Here is a 17,567-nt window from a genome sequence, read left to right on the forward strand (position 1 = left end):
AACACTGCGGTTGCGCTATTGATAAAGGAAAAAAAATAAGGTTTTGCTCCGTTCTTATTTTTAGCGTCTTTTAACGCGTCTAAAAAACATTATAGATCACCCCTACTTTGATTTTAAGTCAAAATTGACCGACGAACATTCGTGCTATAACGGGCCAGTGGCGCAATGGATAACGCGTCTGACTACGGATCAGAAGATTCTAGGTTCGACTCCTGGCTGGCTCGAAACTTTTGAATTTGAACAAAGTTTTATTACATGATCGGTTTTTTGACTGAATTTGAAGTACTCACTTCGACCTGCTTTGATTCCGACCTAAACATTATCATCGGAAAAACGAAAGTGAAACCGCAAATATACGAATACTCCAAATACAATGCGCTAATTAGGCAGTCTTCTGTCAGCACGTGTACATTGGGCTACGTTTTTTTTTTTTTTTTTTTTTTTTTGGAAAACGTGTCAAGTAATTGTGGACCAACAAAGCTAGGGCAATGTACTATTAGAGGCAATATGATTAGCACCTATTGTTAGCGACCAATCTGTATGAAGAGATGAAGTGTTTTACATTAAGACTAGATCTATGGATCAATAAAGTTTGTTTGACATAATGAGTTGACTGCATGTCAATGTTTGATGTCGATGTAAAGGAAAGCTCACTGATTTTGTATAATGTAAAACATTTATTAAATATGTTCTTTACAGCCACAAAATACAGAGTTCTAATTTGCAAGGACAGAACGCTATATAGTTTGGCTATGCCAATTTATAGCCAATGATTAGGCAAACCGCAAGTGTTAAAAGTTTATCAAAACAAAACCAAAAACAAAAAAATAAAATAAAAATAAAAACAAAACAAGGGGAAACAAGAATGCTTAAATAAAATAGGCTATTAATTGTCCTGCACACACAAAAACAGGAAGAAAAAAACCCCAAAGATTGTAAGTGCTAATCACACCATAGGCATACAGAAAAATAACTGTTTAAACAACAACTGCCAGTAACAGTTAAAGTAAAATTAACTGTTGTTTTTATTTTTTATTTTTGCACTGGCCAATGCAACTTCAGAAATCAAACACTGTATGTCACAGTTCTGGACATTTAGCATTTTGTTAGATGTGTTCTGCTCTGAGTGTGCTGGAAAAAACAAAGCCCGAGTCACTAACTTAAGGCACATTTTTCATTATTGTAAAATCATTGTGAAATTATTAGTATTTGTCAAGGCAGCTTTGGTGTCTATGTGAAAACTTCATTATGGTAGATACCATTTTAATAGGTGTTAAAAATGCTCCCAGGGCAAGTCTACTACTTCATTAACATCTATTAAAACACAGTGCTTTTTGATATGATCTCCACAAATTCCTGTAGTAAAATATAGGCTTCATCATTGTCCATGTGTGCTGTTCAGTAGCACCTAGTATCCACCAGATGTCGCTCTTGATCCATAAAAACATCAGTAAGAGACAGGGGACACAGAGGAGGGCCCATTGTGCTCTAAATGCTTCAAATGGCACGAGTGGCACAGGAGGTGGCCATTCAGAGGGTAACAGCGATGGCCCTCCTCATCATTCAGCTCCATTTTGCAGTCCTAAAATATTGAAGAAACACATTATAATAGGCTTGTAATGTGTTATCATATCATGTTTTTGTTGGGATATTATGCATAGTAACCCAAAAATGACCTTTGGTTCTTAAAAAATATATAAAGATGTTAATATTAGGGCAAATGCTCTGCTAATTGCACTCCTATTTAACTTTATGTAAGATTTAAGAGGTAATACCAAGTCTCACCTCACAGTGATAGCACTCCACGTGATAATCATTGTCCATAGATACCACGCGAATAGTTTCATCTGAACCCTGAAGACAAAATAACAAATGCAACTTAAGATATAATATAGATAGTAAATAGTGTAGCGTTTTAAATACAATATGGAATCCATGCAGACTATTTTATAATTAGTGTGTGTCATTTAAACTAAATAGTTCAGTGCAAATGTTAAAGATCAGCCTACAGTCTACGTGTGCAAGTAGAAAGAGATACTTGATTCCTTGTTTTCCTACTTCAAAAATACATACAATTAATTACTATCATTAATTATTGTTGGCGAATTTAGCAAATTGTAATGGCATGATTAAAACTAAAATTTTCACTGAAGTAGATGTCGTTTACCTCTGAGGGTAGAATGGGCTGGTTACAGGCTGCACACTTCGGAGCAAGGACCCTGTTAATTAGAGAAATGAGATAAAAGAGTGAGAAATTGTAGACAGCTTTATTACTGTTTACTAGACAGATCTGAGTAAATGAACAAATCAAATAAACATTTAGCTCTCACAAATATGCTATTCTTTTTTCCCCTGTCTACATTTAAGTTTAGGCTCAACAAAAGCAGAGCCAGGTTTGCAGATGTGCTGGCGTTCCTTCAAATATGTGACTTTTTTTCTTCAAAAAAGTACAAAAGGGGGTAGATGTACTTATTATTGCCAGGCAGTTGTGTGCAGCTGGCAGGCACCTGGAGCTCTGAGTGAATAACAAAAGGCCTTTGAGTGTGGACAGCCATGACTGTGGTTAAGAGTCAACACGTAGCTTTATTCACAATAAGATCAGTCTGATTTGATCTGTGTGGTGTACAGGACAGTGGAGGGCCATGTGCTTTATTTTGTACACAGTGTCCCAGCAGGAAGAGGAGCTGCTGCTAGATGTTATGAGGTGGGGTTTGTGACCGTCTTCATTATAGTATGAGCTCCAGCTGAACGATGCAGAGTTCAATTTGTTTTTAAATTCAGTTCACAGTGTACATTTAAAATTTAAGCAGGACCATTAACAACTGAGTAGAGACTGGAATTTATATTACCAATTTAATACATGAATCACCAGCATTTCACAAGATATTCTGCTATTTAAAGTTGCAATATGTAACTTTTATGGAGGGGGGCGCCGCATGTCCCCATGGAGATCATCCTGCTTTGCTTGGAATGTCTAAAGTAAGGCATTAAAATAAAAGCACGTTGAAAATCATGCTGAGATCTGCCCTGTTACTTGGCCTGGTGATGTCACCTGCTTGGTAGATGTTTGAGAGTTACAGTACGTTTAATGCTGTACTGTGGAACATTCAAGGCAAAGCAATAACAATTTCATTCAGACAGTCAGTGATGGACCCTACAACAGAAATTGTACATGCACCTTTAAATAATTGCAATTTCTAATTGTGACCATTGAAATAGCAATTTTGAGTAAATAAACTGTTAACAGAAGCAGCATAAGTCTTCAATCTTTCTCTCAAACAAGCTCTATATTTGTCCAGAGCTAACAGAGTATCCCAGTGTCAACAACATGGTGTGACGGACCACTCTTGGGACGCCCCTCCTCATCTCCCAGACTGCACTTCTCATGTGTCAGCTACACGTGGCAACTCAGACTACCGCAGTCCTTACCAACCTGATCTGGAGTACAGAGGAAAGTGAACAGGCTAACACAGTGATTCAACATGGAAGCTGAAACCAAGACTACTTTAACAGTGTCACGCTAAACTATGTTAAACTAACTACACAGACACATTGACATTTGTAGGATTTGGTCACGCTCTATAACATGTAGGCCAGACATAGTTAGCGGTTGTTAGATTCTTTGTTTAACAGATGACTATTAATGTGTTCAGAAATGATAATTCATGATAATTTTAGAAGCAAAACTAGATTTTTCAGTTTTATCTACACTAAATATAAAAAAGTAGCTAAATTTAAATGTAATGTGTTTTTTATGTGACTATTATTGTCACATTAACATCACAAAAAGTCTGAATTCACAAAGCTGGACACATAATGGAGAACTTTTGTATACCCTATTATAGATAATGACTAGGTAATTCTGCTATTAATTATTTGCATATCATGTTGTTTTTGTTTTTTGTTTTTGTTTTTACACTATTCCAAGCACATCTTCTTGCTGTGTGTGTGATCAATCTCTGTAGCAAACAGTAAACACAAGTGCTCCACAGAGTAAGACCGTACCTGTGATAGTCTTTGACACAGTAGATCTTGTTTTCAGTGTCGACAGTGAAAGGCACTCCATCCAGACTCTCATTACAGATAATACAGCGGAAACAACCCGGGTGGTAGGACTTCCCCAGAGCCTGCAGAATCTGTTAAGAAAGGAACAGATATAAAGTTGTGTATGAGAATTTTAATCAGATTCAGATATAAGAGTTTCAAATTGTCAGTGTTCAGCTTGAGGCTTTCTACTCAGCAGATTTACGGACAAGAGGCCGTGACAGTAGCTCAAGTGGTAGAGTGATCCACTGATCCAAAGGCTGGTGGTTTGAATCCCGCTCTCGACATAAACATCAGTCAGATCCATAGCTCCCACCGATATTGTCATTGTGTCTTTGGGCAAGACACATCTCTGTCAGCGTATACTGGTGTAAGAATGTGTGTGAATTGGGAAGTGATTCATTGACGTAAAGTGCCTTGAAGGTGGAAAAGCGCTATATAAAAATGTGACCATTTACGATGACCATTTACCAGTCATCTATCAGTAAGACATGGTTTACATATCAGACTTTGGAAGAATAAATTTGATTTAATGTTGTCTTATTAAGGCTCTTGAAATAAAGATTAAGAGCTGTTGTCATTTGTTTTTAAAAGAAAAATCAAACTAATGCAAGGACAAATATGATTAGTTTTAAATTTTTTTAGTATGTGCCAGATACCAGATAAATATAAGACATTTGGCATCAAGAGTGGCTGTGAATATGAGAATAAACACCAGATTTTAAACATATTTGTGTGTCCTATAGAGTTAGTACAACACAATAAGCTCCTTGTTATGAGTCACAGCAATGGCATGGATAGAAAGGCTGCGTCAAAACCAGGACAAATATCTTCACATTAAGTCAACTTGACCAAGAAATCAAGAAATGGGACAAAATAAAGAAAGGATTTGCTGCCACACAGAAAAACAATCAGATTTAGTAACTCATTTGTAAGATTAAGCACTAAGGACTAGGCTGGATAGAAAATGCATGTGCAGAACCATATAGTGGTCTTAATTCTTTATCCAGATGTAGCCGCAGAAAATCCATTCACAGTGAAACAAGTCAAGCTTTCCACACACAAACACACACATATTGGGTTTCCAGGCTTCTCAGGAACATTACACTGACTTGCATTAATTTCCTGGAGACCGATAGTAACCTTAACCATTGTTACTACTTACCTAACCTTAATCTGTAACCCATATTTGAATTTAAAACCACGTTGTTGATCTAATAATAAAAGATTTACGTTCCAATAAAATGACTTTACAGATTTTAGTCCCCACAATGTGATAAATATCCGCCCTTATAAGCAGACCCACAAATCCGCAGAGGTTACTGGCACTCACCATGTCCATGATCAGATGTCCACATGCGTTGCACTTGTCTGCTGACTGCTGGAAGCCTGAGTACTTCAACAGAAAGGAAACCACAATGATGTAATTTAAATGTATTTTTTATTATTTGACAGAAATCAATGAAATGCTGTAGGATTGAGATAAAACGCTAATTTGATATCTTAGTATCTCTGCAGTTTACGCTTTTTTAATGCAAGTTTTCATAACCAGACATTAATTTGCTGTGGTTTTCAAGGATGACAATTAAATAGATACCGTACTTGAACACTTAAGCCTTATTATGTGCTACCTATTCAGCTTCAGCGCAGTAAGGCCAAACCCACAAAGGAACAGATGAGAAAAGCGTTAAGAAAAAATACAGCTAATTAAGTTTGCAGTTAAAAGCCCTATTCTGCAAAGTTTAACTGTGCTATTATGAAATATGTGTTAATATCTTGCAAATGGAGAAGAAAATTTCATCAGGTGATAGTACAGAAATTTATGTTTTCAAATTTGATTTGACATAGATCAAGGCTAAGATGCTTAAAAGTACTTACAAAACCATATATAGCAAAATTTGGAACTGAATATGCATAGGTGATAATTTAAAGCAAAATTCAATTCCTGTGTGAATGGCCTGACATGGCTTCCCTCAATATAAACCATAGCAAAGCAGTCTCCTGTTTCTGACCTCCTTTCAGTGCCACCCAGGGGAGGAAACTGATATGAATAGGCTCCATAAGATGCTGAAAACAGGTCAAAAGGTCATACCCTCCTGACCGAAATTAAACTTGAACCAACATATATCAAGTTGTACACTAAAGTTGTTTAAAGGGCAGGAAATAAAGAATTGAAATGCATGGTATGAGTAAAAGATTTTGGGTTATATTCAATTTAATCTGTCAAGGTTGTACCAGTGGTATTAAAGTAGGAGTCAAATGTAGGTGTCAAACAACTAACTAAATCTAATTTAACTTCGTATAAATTTACCAAAAAGTCTTCTTCACAGAAAACCTTTCCTCCAACATAGTAGAATGCTTTACCACGCAGTCTCCGACCTACAAAACAAATAAATAACAGTAAGTTTAATTATTTAAAAATACATTGGGTTTAAACATATCCACTCAAACACTTAAAATTGCTATTATATAATTTTCCAGTACCTTTTAGAAATCTACCAGGTACAATTTTCCAACTCAGAAACTAGCAGTTACAGCTCTTATGCATAATGACTATGATGATTAATAGCAGCCATTGGAGGGTAATGAAGCCTCTTGCAATATTAATTATATCCTGCTAATACATCAACTCAGCAGACCTAAGATGTGTTTCTCAGTATAACACTGTCCCAGCACTGATTAGCCCTGTGTAGAACCTGGATCACATCTGGACACGACACACTGCGGAAAATTGGTGATTTAATCCAATTATAAGACAGGTGCAATGAATTAAACTACCTGCTCTATTAGATTTCATGGCTACGCTGGACTTGCTGCTCTGTGCGTGTACTTTCCATGTGGTTTCCTTGTTTCCGGTCTGTCTGTGACTGTTTATATTTTGGATCTGGCTTTTAACACAGATGCAACACACACCAATGCACAGAAATGCGTTGTGGGCTTTATGTAACTCTGCTTGCTCAGGTCCCACAGGAAGAAGGAACATTCCAGGCATTTTCCAAACGAAGGGGGGGACGAGGGGTTAACTGTGGAAAACATGAGCCCCTGGTTCATCTGGTACCTGGTATACCTGCCTCTTTGTTGTTGCTCAAAAGAAACCAGAACAGTAGCATGCCATATGAAGAATGCATTAGGAATAGACCATTAAAAAAATTCCATATGGATCAGTAAAATGTTGAGGTCAGGGTCATTTTTTACAAGTTTATAAAAGTGCTTTCCTCAAGTAAAAATAGACAGTAAAAAACAATATAATCTTCTGACATAAAAAAAAAAAAAGATACTAGTATTTACAGCAGTTTTCTTTAAGAATAGCATGTCAAATAGTTGGTTGTTATCCAATAAACTGAAAAAATAATAATAGAAAAATCAAATAATAGAATATCTTGTGATTCCCCTTTGTAATCTGGACCACTTGAATTCTTTGAAATAGTTATTGGCAATACAATTATCGGCCTTAACAACATCATAATGGCCAAAATAGCCCAGACTAAAAGTGATTGAGGCAAATATAATAGAGGAGCCACCTGGACATTTTGATCCATTTGAGGTAATTACCTTCAGTGTCTATAAGTGAAGAGGGGATGACAGTGAGATACGGACGACCCCTCTTTCCACATTCCTGTCTTTATTTCCAATGAGACGGAGAAAAAGGCCCTGAGCTTTGTGTGAAGATAAGAGCTTAATTAAAGTCAGGAGTCAGAGAAGACACTTTGAAAGGTGTCTAAAAACACTACACTATCACAAAAACATTAAGTGCCTGAGGGCCAGAGCCTAAACACAGGGCTGTCTCTAATTAAACATACATTTGATTTATGTGATTCCATAAAGAAAATAAGCAATTTACTACTAGGAATTTCAGAGGCTGACACAATGCTGCAAAACAGTCAACACTCTTGGATTCCCTTAGACAGATTCATCACTGAAACCGTAAAGGAGTCATGTTATACAAAATCAGCCATTATTTAACCATGTTATAATGGTGTTCCCTCATTAATAGCTTATTCAAAGTTGTATTTTGATCAACTGTTTTATGCAATCCTGCATTGTCCTGTTATTGATGCTTGAACATTCTGAAACTATTAGTTTTCATCTACCCCTATCCCCATGTACATCTGTGTACCAGTGAGATAGAATTAATTTGAAAATGAAGACGAGTTACAGGAGTATGAACAAGAAGTCATTTGTACTACTATTATTAATGTGCTTAAATGAATGCTGCCATTTACAATTAACAACATGATTAGATTAAATGATTAGAAAAATTAGAACTCATGTAAAATGAGTTTGAAAGAGCTATCCATGCTTTTGTAACATCACGCCTGGACTATTGCAATTCTTTGTATGTCTGGTTGGACCAGAGCTCCCTGCAGCGCTGACAAATACTAAGAAAACAAGACATGAGAACACATCACACCTGTGCTGTGTAACCTGCACTAGCTCCCTGCAATTTAAAATGTTATTAATTGTTTTCAAATGTTTGCACTCCATGGGTCCAGTCTATTTGAGGGAATTGCTGCAGCCCCATACTCCAATTACCTACAGTATGCAAATTATATTTTAATACCAAAAAAACATAATCTTTCATCTTTAATACACACGAAACATGTATTCATAAAGTAAACAGCCCCTGGGGCAATTTGTCTAAACAGTAGAAAGCTCCTGTCCAGATGTAAGCATACCACTGGCCTTAACCTTGGTCATGGTCAGAGGGAAGTTCAGCTGCACATTATTATCTGTGAATATTTTCAAGCAATCTCAAGTCAACGTTTTATGTTGTTGTATAAACCTAATGGACTTCCTCAATCTCCAGCTGCACTAGGTTTAAGAGTTGAAGTGTTTGTTAATGATTGGCTGCAGACACCCCCCGCTGTGAAGGACATGAGCTCCTAGCAGCAGCAGGAATGTCCTTCCTCTCTGAAAAGGGAGGAACTACACCAAATAAAGTAGGTAGGGCCAAGCAGTGAATAATATAGATTTTTGATGGAATTTTATCTCAAAACTAAATAAAAATGTCCTTGAGTCTTATTTCATGAACAACACATATTTAACCAGTGCTATTTAACACAAAACATGACCAATTTCTTAATTCGAAGTCTGAACTCAATGCTTACAGTGAAATGGCTGTAAACTTACAATTCTAGGATATGATTTGTCATACACTGAGATGGGGGGATAGCCCATTTTTTCCCCCTTCGTTTACATTTTATACTTACACTTAATTACTCACTTTTTCTTCTACAAAATATCTAAAAGGACAATTCACCTGATCAGTTCTATTAATGACCAGACCACAGAACTCCCTGTATTACAACAAAGATTAGCATTGTACCAATTGATATTTTAGCTGCTCTCAACTGTATGAAATATGAATGATGTGATGTCACCTGAAATCCAGCAATAAGTAACAATAAGTGCACGCTGAATGTGGTGGGCAGTGCTCTGTCAATAGTAACAGTGTTTGTCATGTGGAGCCTCTCTGACACATAGCTCAGTGTCCTTTAGCAGCTCCCTCAACAAGACCCCTGCCTGCATGCCGCCCCAGCTCAGAGGCATTCCCATGGCGTTGGTAGCTGCCGCATGCATAACCCTCATTGGCCCCACATGAGGCCAGCTATGAGAGGTATGTGGTGTGTAAACTCCACTGACCACTTTTAAGACACAAGTTTCCCTCTTTTTTTGTCTGTCACACTAGTGTGCACTCTCAGGGAGGACACAAGCAAACAGAGATGTTGGCCATTCAAGGTTGTAAGCCCAAAGGTCAAAGGTGAGGTGGAATAATGGGGCTATGCTTGGGGTGATAAAAGTGCCAGAAATATTTAGCACAAATAATCTGATAAAAATATCTGGTCACCAAATGTCACAGGTACAGCATGGCTAACTGACCAAGGTCAGGATAATGGTGCAGGGACTAGGAAATTAACTTATCTTAATTTATCAAATAATATAATTTAATATATAATTGGAGAATTGAAAGCAAAAGCAAATTTTCATCATGTCTTTCTATAGAAGGTGTGACTGACACGCCCAGACACTGAACACCAGTATAGTGATCCCAGAATAATTGTGTGGCTTTGCTTGGGGCAGCAGTGAATAAGGAAAGAGGAAGTGCCTTTATAAAGAACAGGGTCTTGACGACATCAAACTGAAGCAGAACAAAAGATTAAAGTCTTAAGAGCAAATGGGAGAACATCGTGTGGGCTGTACTTACTGCAGGCACTGCAGGTGAAGCAGCTGTCATGGTACAGGCTGCCCATGGCCTGACAGGCCTGGCCCGCTCCATACACACCTTTGTTACACTTCACACAGAGCCCTGAAACACAACAGACACCAAGTCACAAGATGTTCACATGCATATTATATTAACAGCACTGAAGATGTTCTCATTACACTATTACTGTGCAACAATAAAAGGAACAAGGATATGGATATTAAATTCATATTATGTCATCCTTGTGCAACAGAGATAGAATAACACTGAATTCTTAGTCAGGAAACTGGTTAACTGTGTGTTATTAAAAGAGGAAATATGTTTCAAACTGTTTATTTGATCTGGCTGGGACATATATAAACATCTTAATTAGGCCTTTGATAAAAGATGTTTTCATATCATATCAGTAATGTGAATGGTGAACAAAGTTTGAAGTGAAGTTATTATTATAAATTAACTGAATAATGAAATTGTGCTGCTCTATTTTCTACCATCTCATCCTCCCACTGCTTCCTGGACAGCTGAGCTATCAAACCATACAATATACTGTTGGTTTAGACTATGTACTATGTCAACCACGGTCACTCACCACTGACCAAGAACCAGCTTGGACGGATAAGAAGTGATTTTTCCTAAAGGACTTTCAGATTAGAATATCACAGAGACATCAACTGTGTATTACATGCATTCCTTATATGAAAAAAATACACCGAAGAGGGTTATCAGGTAATTCAATACCCAGAAACCGATTCTAAACCTAGTATCAAAGTATTCTCATTTAAGCAGGTATCAATAATTGTATTACGGTAGGGTTGTGTATTAGAGTCTGCATGATAAACAATATAAGACCATGTAGTACTATTATTATTTTGTCTTGAAAATTACATAACTGTCTAAAAATAGTATATCTAATTAACATTGCGGAATGTAAGTTTGTACTATAGTGAAAACAGTAATAGAAAAAAACAGTTCATATATTATGTTAGATATGAGACCCGGTTCAGCCTTTTTCACAAAAACAATGACACTTCTGTTTCCAGTGTAACTAACATGCATCACGTGGTCGCTGCCTCCAAAAACATTGTTACTTAATGATGTTCTTCAAATGTTTCCTCATAGACCATCAGTGACAGACAATATACAATGGGACTATAAATAAAAATGCCAAGATACTCCCCGTGTCATCATTGGATATATTAGAGGATTTAGTGAATGGAAAAAGATGAGGGATAACAATTTGGTATTCGTAGAAAGCAATGGAATGCAGCAATTATGAAGATATTTTGTTTACATGAAGAGGACCACTTTAAGACTCAGACAACTCGCATATAATTCCAATGCTTTAGTTAAAATGTAGTTTGAGAGAAGAACTCAGCCAGGGTTTTTTGCGTTAAAAATGTATGAATGAAACAAAACACAACTCCAGGTAGGTTTTTGATGAGGAAACAACATAATAACATAGACCAGAAAACGTAAATATGAGCCCTTTAAATAATATATGATTATTCTGGCATACAATATTTCTTAATTTTTCATGTTTATGTATTAGAGTTGATCCCCACATACTATCTGTAACTGATACTTAACCAAACTGATCTATATCAAGACCGAATGGTAGTACTAGAGAAACTATCATTATTTTGGGTTGGTGCATATTCTCATTTTTAAGATAAAATAATAAAACTGGTACTGCGTATTTATGATTTTCCTTTGTACTGAATCAAGTTTGGAATTTTTGTATCGTGACAAGACTAACGTATATAAGACTCTTTAATTTTAATTTCCTGTCCTATGGTGTCCTTCTTGTCTGACTGAAATACCTGTACTACCCTTCAGTATTTCTATGTGGAAAAAACATAGCCCAATATTCCAAAAATATTTATATTATTCAGGGACTAAAAAAGCTAGCCTGAAAATTAGGGGGAGGGAAGCAAAACACCAAATTCTTCTTCACTTTTCCCAGCTGTCAAAACTTAAGGACTACTTTTTGCACAAGTGCCAGTCTATTTAGCAGAGAAAACATCTTTAAAAGCCATGAATGAGCACTAAGTTTGAAAAAAATACCTCTGAAATTCGAGTTTACAAAATGAAATGAATGGTGCTGTGTCTTCATGCGCAAGTCAAATATTAAAACCAGGCATGGAAAAGACAGGAAGTCAATTGAAACACATTAACTCACCCTAAAACACACTGAGAACAAGCCAAAACCCTGGGAAGAAGTTGGTATAAAATTTTACTACCATATGGGAGAAATTAATGCTGCATGAAAGGGCTAGTCCAAATGTTAAAGGTCCCATACTACGCTATTTTCTAATCTGTTATAATGTTGTTTCCTCATCAAAAACATATCTAGAGTTGTGTTTTGTTTCATTTACACATGTTTAACACACAAACCCTGCCTACTTAGTTGAGTTCTTCCCTCAAACAGTAAACTCTGGAAGTGCTCCTCTGTGTTTTTAAACTCCATATATTTCACTGGAATCATTTTGGTCATTTCAGCCCTGGAATTGCCAATTTCTAGTGAACAAAAGGTAAAAGGTAGCCATTTGGAGATGTAGACAGACTAATAACGGATTACTCAAACATGTATGAATGAAACAAAGCACAACTCCATGTATATTTTTAAGAAGAAACGAACAGTCTACCATGGCTTAAAGCTCACAAGAGTCAATTTTGCATAATACAGGGCTTTTAATTGAGACCATGGAAAAATATATGGCTGTATTATCCTCTGCCTTTTGGGGTGAACTCTACAAATGTCCAGCACTCAAGCTTTGTGATGTAGCACAAAGAGAAGTCTTCAAGTTTACCCCTTACATCCATTAGTTTATCCAGCCATACATTGAGCACCTCTTAAATTATCAGTACTCTTTGTATCTTTAAGGCTCGTTTTTAAAATTCCTCCCTGTCTTCCTCCAGACATTCCAGTGTGTTCCCTCGGTGCAGCCGTTTGGCACCAGACCACTTTCCCAGAACCTCCATCTGCACTTATGCCAATCAGCACTCTCCCTACTTGTTGCACCGCAGCCCTGTACAGCTGTGTGTGAGTCAAAATACAGCCATAATAGCATAATTTTTGAAATCTTCTGTCACATTTCTTTCAGTAGTTGCAAACTGTAGCAAATTGTCTTAGTCTTAGCATGTAAAAAAATTCTTCCTGATAAATTTCTCTCATCTTGCCATGCTTGTAACAGTTACGTTTTCATTTTCCTCATCAATACCACAACAGCATTTTAACTTGCATGCAGATATTATTTTGTAGTTAGACATTTGGCACTTGTTAATTGGTATCTTCTTACAGTTTAGTAATTACACTCTTTTCTTCTTTTCTTTTTTCAAGCTCATAAGAGAGGACGCTAGAACATGCGGTCAGCTTTAGATGCCACTTTGTGATAAAAGATGTATTTTTTCATCTATTTATGTAGGTTTTGGGACTGACTAAAAGAGTTCAGTTGCTTGGATGGCCGTATATTTGACTAGCCTAATGAAGCCAATTTATTCTTCCTAATCTGAAAGGAATAAACATGCCCCTTTAATTCCTAACTGTTTTAAATAGACTTTGTGGTACATGTGGAAAACTACATCCGTTTATCCAATGTAGCAGCATGACTCAGAGGATGAGACTTGGCCTAGTGGGAAACTTCATTCAGGATCTCTGTGTGGGCTCTACGTGGGACCATATCAGTAAAAATAGATAAACTGAAGCGCATTACTTAAAAACCTCCACTTGTGGTGATTACACTCTGCCCGCCCACACGTGTAGAATATTCAAACCACTGCACTATTTCTGAGCTTGTCGTGACACTGACATTTGCAACAAAACACAAATAAACGCTCCATGGGCCCCGCGGATATGAAATGCACTCATGGCATCACAGAAGTGGTTGGACTGTGTGGCAGCAATGGCTTTTCTCTAAATGCAGCTTCATACATTCAGAACATTCACTTTTGTAAACCTATACAGTGTAGTTTAGTACATGTACCCAAGTTCCTTCTGATGTTACATGGATTCCTCTACAGTTTTTAAGTTAGTGTCACTTTTATCCACGTTCTGTTTTGTTTTGATCAAGAATAGTCCTATTGTAGACCTGGTGTTGCACAGAAAGCCAAATATTTTAGGTATAAAGGTTATAAAGTTTGAGAGTCACTGTTCTACTGCATTTTCAGTAGGCTACGTTATCTCTTTATTATTGTCATTGACGTCTCTAATGTCAAAAGGTAAAGTACAATTAACACCATGATTTTATGAATTAGTTTGATGCCCTTTCATAGTAATGTGTTTCGATTGCCGTTAATGTATTTTCCGAAGAGTACAATGAAAAATCAATAAAGAATTGCTCATTGTATCAACTAAAAAGTGGGCTGCTGTATTACTATAGACTTGTATTACTAGAAATGTAAAATGAGATGGATAGATAGAATACTGAGCAAATGGAGAAGATAGCTACATACAAACTTCCATAATGTTCTGTGTTTGTTGAGGACAAGAGGACCCCCGCCCTTATTGGTGTCAGGTCACAACAAGTTCTTACCAAAGTAATCCTGCTTTGGTTGTGAATCCATATCGTTTTCCAGGCGCTTAGTGATGGCTTCTAATTTTATTTCGGCTGCTGTGGGGCCCTGGTCGAGAGCTGCTGGGACAGGAGATTGGCAGGGCATTTGTGGAAGCTTTGGGGGTTCAGGGATGACTGCATCTCCACTGTTTGACATTTGGTTCACACTTTGACCTTGGCTGGGACTTTTACTGACAGGTACAACAGACGCTGGTATATCCTTAGTTTTGAGTGTATCCAATGGCACCAGAGAGGGGCCGTTGTGGTTGGTTAAAGGTTTGGAAGATGGAGATGAAGTGTACTGAGTTGTTGGTTGTTGTTGTTGTGAGGAGGACTGGCGCACATTGAAGTCCGCTCCTCCTGTGAAGGCACTGAGAGGCAGGGAAGGGATAGGCTCTGGTTTGGCTGAAATCTGGTGGTCACTGGCCCATCCTTTACTGCGGTTAACTGGTGGGGCTCCGGGCTGATTGTGCTGAGATGAAAGACTGTTGTTGGTGATGGGAAGAGCAGGCTTGTGCTGTGGAGACTGGGGTGCACTGGTACCGCCGGACAAAGTTTGGGAAAGTTGTGCCTCTATAGATGGGGCCCAGGAAGTAGCATGCCCGGTCGGCTGGCGATGTGTGGGCACGCTCTGAGACGCATTTCCTGGGCTGGGAGAAGTAGAGGTGTTGTGTTGGTATGAATGTGGGTCTAGACTCTCCCTATTATCGTAATTGTTTCCGTAGCCGTGCGCTCTAGCTGTTGGAGACTCAGGTTGGATAGCGGAGTGCGCGTACTGACCCGCGGCTGGGGCAGAGAGCATGGGGGGCTTGGCGGCTGCCTCCCCAGACTGTCTAAAACTGTTTATTGGTGGTCTGTCTTTGATATAATACGTGTTGTTGTGACCCCCGTTCATTCTTAAGGCTTGGTTGTTCTTTGCCATCTCCTCTTGCTGCTTTTGCATGTGTATTTTTGTCATTTTGGAGGCGAACACTCTCCTTGTCTCTTCAAAGTCAGGGTTATTTCCTGCGTCCCTTCTCGTTCGGAATAAACCATCCCTGGACGCCTCGTACATGTTCAAGTCCTCAATGAACTTGCTTGCTTCGAGTCCCAGATCCTCGTATTTATCCATTTTGTAGTAGTGAAAAAGTTCAGCCAAAAGAAGTCTATTTATTCCAGTGGAAAAGTCTTCTTACCAGTTACAGTTTGTCCCCATAGAGGGCAGAAGTCCAATGTCCTAACGCAACTTTGTCCTTCCACTCGCTATTACCCGAGGTGCAACGTAGAAAAGTTGACCGACCTCTGGTGTCCAGCTCAGCTCTCCTCGAACAAACCGCTTGTGTGTGAAATCAGACCTGATCCTGGTCCCGCTATAAGTGCCCCCTCCCTCCTCCCGCTTTACAGTCCCACCGGGAAAGACTCATTCAAAACTTTATCCTGCAGAAAAACACTCCCAAAGTTGATGAAAGTCGATAATATGCCAGCTCCGTCGATTAAGGCACGTAAGGCACAACTTAAATCAGTGCTGCCTTGACAGAAGACCGCGGGGTAATCGGAGCGCGCTGCCGTACGTGGCCACCGGTCGAAATCTGCCACTGAAAACAGATTGTTTTTAAAGGCGCAGTGCGCAGTGCTCACGGTGCGCAGCTGCGGGGTCTATGTTGAACCAAACAGAGTAGTTTGGGCCAGGGTAGTTTCGTGTAGTCATAAACTATTTTAACAGCAGCATATATAAATAGATCATGTTTATGTTTAGGTTAAATAAGGGCCAGTTAAAAATAAAATAACCTATTTCCATACGCTGTAGGACATGGCTAGGACAATATAGGCTCCAAGTTACATGGTAATTAAGTGGTACAAATAGGATATAGACTTAAAAGCTCAGTCATCGTTTCGTTTAACTTTTCAAAACGGCATATTTGACTCCTAGTGTGCAGTAATTTGCATAATGATTAGCCACTGCAGCTTTGGTACTGACTATAGTCTAATGAGTCTGGGTACACGGGCTTGATTGAGGTGGATTCCAGATCTATAGACTACTATTGCACATTGATCTTTTGCCATTTTGCCATTGCCGTTAACAATTAATTGTTTTTACTCAGCCTGGTAGTGACAAACAGTTCATTAAATAGTTTTACATAGATTGTTTTGCTTGAAATACTCTGCATTCTTTACTCAGATTAATTATTTAATTGATCTCCTCAGTAAAATATTTTCAGTTCCAGCGAAATAATTTAAAGGCACACTATGAAACTTTTTGGTGGAGGGTTCGCCACTTGCCTGGCTGCCCCCAATGACAGGTTATAACTTTGCCTTGGTTGGAACCCACTTACAGTAAGGTTAGTTTTGCGAGGCAGTACTGAACCATAGTAAATAACTGTAAGATAGATTTTAGGTTTAAGACCCTACTGTGAAACATTCTCGACAAAGCAATAACATTTCCATGCAGACAAACTAACGGCAACCCCCAACCATAAAAGTTCCACATTGCATTTGACACAGGAGTTGCCCATGTGAGATTTATAGGCTGAAAAACATTTAAGAAGCACAAATCTTAAAATGTGACAGTCACTTTGAATACAAACCATCTTATTATGAGCTCAGCAATTTTCTTAGCAGTGGGCATTGTAATTAGTGTTTTGAGGAAAGGCAGGATATATATTGGAGTAGGCCTAGATAATTCTTGCCAAACTGGAAGAGGGTTACTGCGGTGATTTGTGTAAATAAATAATCTTCTAAACCTGTCTACACTTGCCCCAAGCGAGTAAATAGTATTCGATATGAGC

At 38.1% G+C, this 17,567-nt stretch overlaps 1 protein-coding gene and 1 non-coding gene across 3 annotated transcripts; one reads left to right on the forward strand and one right to left on the reverse strand.

Annotated features, from left to right (window-relative positions):
* The first annotated feature begins 151 nt into the window (after positions 1-151).
* Positions 152-224, forward strand: trnar-acg (transfer RNA arginine (anticodon ACG)). The gene has a single exon. It is a non-coding gene; the product is annotated as a tRNA-Arg (tRNA).
* Positions 225-657: 433 nt separating this feature from the next.
* LOC110171626 (LIM domain-containing protein 1) lies at positions 658-16,400 on the reverse strand. 2 transcript variants are annotated; one of them, XM_020937374.2, is made up of 8 exons: positions 14,782-16,400; positions 10,250-10,351; positions 6,356-6,423; positions 5,378-5,440; positions 4,006-4,136; positions 2,168-2,219; positions 1,786-1,854; positions 658-1,582 (listed from the first exon to the last, which is right to left on the reverse strand). In XM_020937374.2, exons 1-8 carry the CDS (start codon positions 15,911-15,913, stop codon positions 1,448-1,450), a joined length of 1,752 nt encoding a protein of 583 aa, XP_020793033.1. In that variant the 5' UTR covers positions 15,914-16,400; the 3' UTR covers positions 658-1,447. The 2 variants fall into 2 exon arrangements, with proteins under 2 accessions (XP_020793033.1, XP_055020090.1); XM_055164115.1 differs by having other exon boundaries at positions 5,378-5,443.
* Positions 16,401-17,567: the final 1,167 nt, after the last annotated feature.

This window comes from Boleophthalmus pectinirostris, unplaced genomic scaffold, assembly GCF_026225935.1.
Source record: "Boleophthalmus pectinirostris isolate CB_2022bp ecotype Guang Dong unplaced genomic scaffold, ASM2622593v1 HiC_scaffold_6, whole genome shotgun sequence".
Taxonomy (NCBI): Eukaryota; Metazoa; Chordata; class Actinopteri; order Gobiiformes; family Gobiidae; genus Boleophthalmus; species Boleophthalmus pectinirostris.

Excerpts from the sequence above, each read along its gene's own strand:
- LOC110171626 (XM_055164115.1), bottom strand. The coding sequence starts at position 15,913 with ATGGATAAATACGAGGATCTGGGACTCGAAGCAAGCAAGTTCATTGAG. Across the intron at positions 10,352-14,781 it reads ACCAAAGCAGGATTACTTTG|GGCTCTGTGTGAAGTGTAAC; the intron begins GTAAGAACTTGT and ends GTTGTGTTTCAG. Across the intron at positions 1,583-1,785 it reads TGGAGTGCTATCACTGTGAG|GACTGCAAAATGGAGCTGAA; the intron begins GTGAGACTTGGT and ends TCAATATTTTAG.